The sequence below is a fragment of the Macadamia integrifolia genome, chromosome 2 (genome assembly GCF_013358625.1).
Source record: "Macadamia integrifolia cultivar HAES 741 chromosome 2, SCU_Mint_v3, whole genome shotgun sequence".
Classification (NCBI taxonomy): Eukaryota; Viridiplantae; Streptophyta; class Magnoliopsida; order Proteales; family Proteaceae; genus Macadamia; species Macadamia integrifolia.
Window position 1 is genome coordinate 5,338,618 of NC_056558.1, and position 6,505 is coordinate 5,345,122.

At 34.5% G+C, this 6,505-nt stretch overlaps 1 protein-coding gene across 1 annotated transcript; it reads right to left on the bottom strand.

Annotated features, from left to right (window-relative positions):
• On the bottom strand, nucleotides 1–3,211 carry LOC122072063. The gene is made up of 3 exons (XM_042636604.1): nucleotides 2,798–3,211; nucleotides 251–543; nucleotides 1–175 (listed from the first exon to the last, which is right to left on the bottom strand). Exons 1-3 carry the CDS (start codon nucleotides 3,050–3,052, stop codon nucleotides 112–114), a joined length of 612 nt encoding a protein of 203 aa, XP_042492538.1. The 5' UTR covers nucleotides 3,053–3,211; the 3' UTR covers nucleotides 1–111.
• Between the last annotated feature and the right edge of the window lie 3,294 nt (nucleotides 3,212–6,505).

Below are 6,505 nucleotides of genomic sequence, written 5' to 3' on the forward strand. Positions count from 1 at the left end.
TGAGCGTAAGTGGAAAATTAGAACAAAATTGAGAAAGCTATACAAAGTTATGTTACAATATATTCTGAATGCGTATGGGCCTATGGGGAGCTCCCCTAGCCACCACTGATGTCATTGAAGGCCTTTTGGATCTACATTCTCACCTTGATCCAACGGATTCTCTTCTGTCATTTTCCTGTATCAAAATGCTTTCGTTAGTTAGAAAAAAAGCTCAACGAAAACAGAGAGAGAGAGAGAGAGAGAGAGTTACTTTAGAGTTTTTCCTTGCTTTACTGCTGAAGGATCCTGATATATGGATTGAATACCCAAGCACTTCAGAAAAGGCTTTAAAGCTTGTCCAAGGTAATAGCAGGGATTAGAAAATTGCATCACTGATCTTTGTTTGAGCATCATTGGTAAAGATTCCCCCATTTCTTCTATCTCTTCTTCCTCATATTGTTCCTTCCCCACCTTCACTTTTGTTCTTCTTGTGGATGTTGTCAACTGGCCTTTAATGGTTTCTAAATCTTTATTTCTGGCAAGGATGGTTTCTAGGTCTTCAGTCTGCAACATTATACTTGCATTATTTTTATATTTTTATGGTTTGCATAAATGAGATATCAACTTTAGCATGAAATGATCTCTCCACGATTTACACTGAAAATGGATTATATGATTCATTTTTTTAGCAGGTAAAAATAAGATTAAATATCTGTTAATACCTGCATTATCTGGGTTGGAGGTGAAATCATCTTATTTTATTTATATAAGGGTGAATATAATATGGGTATACAAAAATATTTATACTAATGAAACTTAAATTTTTGTCTTTCCTTCTGGTCAATTTCATGCTTATTAACTTACAAGGGTTCTTTTAAATTTCTTAAATAAAAAGAATAAGATTTGTAGAAGTAAAGAAACAATTACATTTTCAATGCCTTTCTTTAGTTAGTTCCAATTCCAAGCAACCTTGTAATACATTTTCTAAATGAATGGTTATACTTTCCTTTAAGGCTTCGTTTGTTTTCACGTAAAGTGGGCAGAAGTAAGGTAGGGTATGAAATATTTTGATTCTCAAGTTTAATCCGGGTTTTTTTAGTGTCCAAACCGGTTTTATCTGAATTTATAGAATTTTATCTGATCGTATCATTAAACATATATTTGTTAAATATAATAAAGAATATAGATAAATTAGAAAACTCTCATCCACTAGTGTTTGACATTGATCATGACCAAACTCAAAATTATTTTCTTATTCTTTAGTTCTTCAAATTCGGACAAACAGGGTTGATTTGTACAAATTGCAAAATCCAAACTTGACCCAGTTTTAAATCCTGAACCTGGATTTGAAATAATAAAACCGGTTCAGTTGGATGAATTGGTAAAAATTTTGCCATCCTAGTAAACTGTAAAGTTCTATAGCTCCATTTTGTACCAATTACAGAGTGAGAGCATAGAAAGGAATGAGAAATAAAAAATTTCCTCTACAGTCTTTTATTTCTGCATTTTAGGTCCAAACAATTGGGCAAATACACTAAAATCTGTGATCATTTAAGAGTTTTTTTTTTATTCGATTAACTATCTTGTTACAAGAATTTAGTTTCGTTGATTTTTTTTTACTGATTAAAATAAATAAATAATGACAAAAAAAATGAAGATCAAACATGAATAGTGGGCAATTGAGAAGAGGATTGCAGGTTTTTTGGTTCCGGCTTGACTGATTCACCCGATTCAATTCCTTAAGCCCTCAAAATTTATGTATTTTTTCTTCTATTTTTTTTTTTTCAAAATTTTTCTTTTATTTTCTTGTCATCCAAACATAGTCTTCTAGAGAAACTGCACAGTATGATATTGCTGTAGAAGAAGGAGTCAAGCGGGGAAGACAGTTACTTTGGATAGAAGTAGAATGAAAGCATCTAGGTGATTTTGAATTTTGACTAACCCTCAATCTCCAGCTCCTTCCACACTACACAGTCAATGGTCAAACTATGAAGGAGGCAAACTATCATCTGGGTCTAAATCTCCATCCCCATTAGAACTCAGAATTAGAACCTTCTGTGGAACAAGCTGTGGGTTTAATTTTGATCCCCTTTAATTTCTTCAAAAACTCTCATCTCAGTCTCAATTATGTATTGGAAACAAGTAAAAATACTCCATTAATGCACAGAAATATTATAAACATCTACATAATTAACAGAAAAGATTAGGTATGAAGAACAGATTCTACCTCAAAATCTTTTCTTCAGGTCTGGTTTAGGGCTCTTGTTCATATTAATGGAAAATTATTGTGTTTCTAGTTTTAATCGTAACTTGATTGGAGTTTCTATCCTACAGTTGTGATCTTTTAGCTTCAACTAATAACAAATCTCAACCCCAAGAAATTTTCTATCCTTCCCTTTTTCTCTATCCGTAATTCCACCATTCCATCTAAATTAAGAACAATGTTCAGACTTCAAAGGCCAAGTCCTACCTCAGTACCTCTTTCCTCCTATTGCAGACAAGTCAGTGCCATTTAGCTGCCTTCAATTCATTAATCACTACAACTAAATAGACATCGAAGCAAATAATCTAACGAATGGATTTACAATTAAAAAAAAAAAACCTTCTTTTTTTGGTATTCTTTTGCTTATTCGATTCACACGAACAACTTGCCAAGAAATTCCATTTACTATTAGTTAATTGAAAATGACGATTAATTTATTCAGGATTTCTTCAAAATTACTGAAAGAAGAAAGTGATTAGGGATTGAAGAAATATGAGAATCAAAGCCGAGGAAATCAAGCTAAGAAGAGAAGAAAAGATGTAAATTTGGGGGTACCTTGTTATTAATCCGTGAGCAGTTGCTGCTACTGTTACTGGGATTTTTCTGGATTTGTTTTGTTCCCGGGTTGTCGTTACTCGAAAAGTTAGCAGAGGAGGTCGAGCCTGGTCGGTCTTCGATAGCCTGAAAGACATGGATTCCAAGGTAGGAGAGGAGAAGAAGGAAAAGGAAGAACATCACCACGAGGTGAAGGCAAATGAGCCATGACACCCCTGGCAATTCGATTACGAGATCGTTTCCCAAACCAAACATGTATGGCAAACGGCTTATTTCCTTAGAGGTTGCAGAAGATCACAGAGGACCCAGAAAGAGAGAGAGAGAGACCAGTTGGTAGAGAGAGAAAGAGGAGGGGACTCTTCGAGGAAGAGTGGATGAAAAGACTTTAAAGAGGTCAATTTTGTATAGTCACGGTTGTGCTACTCTCATCTCCGAATGGAAAAGTTAAAGGGAAAGTGAAAGGGAAAGGAAAACGAGAAGGATTCTCCTCCCCCAGGGCCCAGGGCCCGGGCCAGGGCCCGGCCCGGCTTATTATAAATAAATATTAATAAAGGAGGAGGTCGGCGACAAGGAAAGCAACCCTAATTTTGTTCCTTATTTAGTTGTTCTATTTGTTCATACGTCAGCATAAATGGATGGTTCTACCCAAAAATAAAAGCATAAATGGATAGAGAGAAAAAAAAAATTAATAAACCCATCAACATGAGGGAATCGCATCTCAATATCATAGATATATATTGATTTATAAAAAAATATATTTAGATAGGATAATAATAAATTGATGTTAATGATTAATTTATTTATGAGAAGGGGTAATTGAATAATTGTTCAGGTGGAACAGATGGCATTGGAGGGTTATAATTGCCATGTGGCAAGGGATGGCCATCAATTCTCTCTCTAATCACTTGAAAGCATTAAAAATTGATTTTGGAGGTGGTAAGGTTTGAGGGTCTATACATTGTTTAACCATTTTTTTTTAAGTGATTGGAGAGACTCCGTGATAAGCTTAGGTAAAGTCGATCACCTCCTATTTATGTGTAAAATTTTCATCCAAATGGACTACATGTGGCAAATATCATCGTCAAAGTTTGACTAAAATCTTAAATTAATAATGAAAAGAATCATAACAATTCAATTATTCAAAAAACACATAAAATGTTTAATACTACGATATTGTTGAATTATATTGTAAAACTTTACGATTGACCAATCACAAGTATGACCAATCAAACCATTAGACAATATCTTACCCCCCACCCCACCCCCCCCCCCAAAAAAAAAAAAAACCCTTAGTTTACAAGTATATACAGCTATACTTGGGACTTCTTTTCAAAACTATTTTTAAAAATTATGATATTTGGAAGAGTTGCCTTAAAGGAATCTATGGATGTCACACCTCATTTGTGCCGGGTAGAAGTGGTATGTGATAATATAAAATTTATAAACAGTTCTATAGCATAATATATATGGGAAAAACATGTAAAATAATGCAAGTTATATAATCGAAGATAGAGGGATAAGCACACCGTCCAAATGCAATGAATTAGTGGACAGTACCAATGGGGATGTGAGACAAGGCATCATCTTGCGGCATGTGATGGTGTGGCCAGTCCTTTCTCATAAATAAATTAAAATCAAATTTAATTCAAAACAAATATATGGTTATCAATCCATAGTTTTTCTAAAACCGTATCAAACCCTTTCTTGAACTAGAGAAAAGGTGAAATGCATAGCTTTTTGATTTATAGTTTTTGGTTTAAAAACCTAGAACAGAAGCGTTTGAGGCCTTTCTCTTAATATCTTGCTCACTTTTAAAATTATGTTTCTACTTTTCGAAAGATTGCGGTTTCTCATAAAGATTCTCCCCTATTTTCTGTAAATGTTTAAAGAGCTTTGCTACCCATTAATACAGGTACATGCCTAGACACTGTGGGTGCAAAAATCATTGCTGCCTCGTACACTCTCATTAACCTACACGTTAACATGTATTTGCATCAGGGTAACATTTTCTTTACTTTTTCTTTTAACGTTAGAAATGTTTGCTCTTGTATAATACTTTTCCTTTTGGAATCTTGTGGATATAGCATCTATTGAACGCCACATTAAAATAATAATAAAAAAAAAAATCTCACTTTTATTGTTTATTGTGTATGATGAGTCAACCTTTCCCGTCCACCGACCCACCTGTTAAAAAAAAAAAATGTCGGTACAATGATGAATCACCTACCTCATGGTTTTAAAAATTGGATTAAAGAATCGGCCGACGCCTATCCTTATTCTTTTCCAATTTGGTTCGGTACAAATAATAACCTCCTAAATGTCAATAATATATCGATTCTGGGCCAATTTTTTTGGACTAGTTTTTGAGAGTGATCCGGATCTTGATTCTTTGGATCTTAAAAGTTAAAACCTACCCATCACCCTTGGGGATTTTGTGGTCCTCTTCATCTTTGCTAACCTCCTCCTTATTCTAAATAAGTATTTTAAACTCAGAATTAGGAGTTGAATCAATTCATGATGATTTTAATCTGAATTAATCAAATCCAATTAGAATCAACCAAAATCAATTCTAAAAACTTTAGAATTGGTATAAAAACCTTAGAATTGATTGGTACAAAATCTTCAGAATCTATCGAAGATCTTCCTCGAATGCCAAAAAGGGGAAGATTCTTTCAGTTCACTTGTGAGTACTTCAATCTTACTTTCTCTCAGATTTTCTTATGAGTTCTGGTTTCTTGTTGTCTAGATCGATATGTAGGGAGTATGCATTTACCATTATAGTTTATAAAACTTCATTTTATTTTCATCCATGTCTCCAGCTGCATGCATGATGGTACATGCCTTCTTGTGAGTTTTAGGCAAAACACATAACTTCATGCCATTGTGTGTGCGGATATGAATCATGCAGTAAGAGTATAGCTATAGCTGTAGTCCCACTTGATCCCCTCTACTATACTCAACCCCAAAAAATAAAATAAAATAAAATAGATTGATAATTTCAGATAAAGGATTGGGGGGACCAGTCTTCCTTCACTTATTGGTGAAAGAAGAATCCCCTCGTTGTTGCCATTGGCCTGATTGAACAGACTAGGTCACGAGGTCAAATAACGTGTGATGAGAGAATTCTTCCTTCTAGAAGGATGAATGAAAACTTTGTCTAAGATATGACATAAATTAGATTTTCAAGCATATAAAAAAATTATATTCAAATAAATCACCATCATCACTAAGATTTTTCTTTTAGGATTCAAATTCAAGAAATTTAGGTAGAGTTTGTGGTTTCTCTTGTGGTATCGGATTCAATTATGCTATAGTGGCTGAGGCATCTGCTGTGCGTCAAGCTCTTCTTATTGCTGCTGATTGTCGCATCTCACATCTTATTGTCAATAGTGACAATTTCCTGGTTGTTAACTTAATCGCAGAGCGTCTTCCTGCCCTTGGCGTATCACCTCAGTTATCTCTGATTGTCTTGGTCGCTCTTTCAGATTTCCCTTGATGCGTTTTGTCCACATCCTCAGGGAGAGTAATTCTGTTGCATATGGCTTGGCGTCATTGGCTGTTTCTAGGCAAAATTCCCTTTCTATTTTCTCCCCCTCCCCCTCTCCCTCTCCCTCTCCCTCTGTTTACTCTTTGTTGTATGCTGATCTTTGTGGAACGTTGTTCCCTCGGTAATAAAGCTTCTTTAAAAAAAAGAAAAAAAAAAAAAAA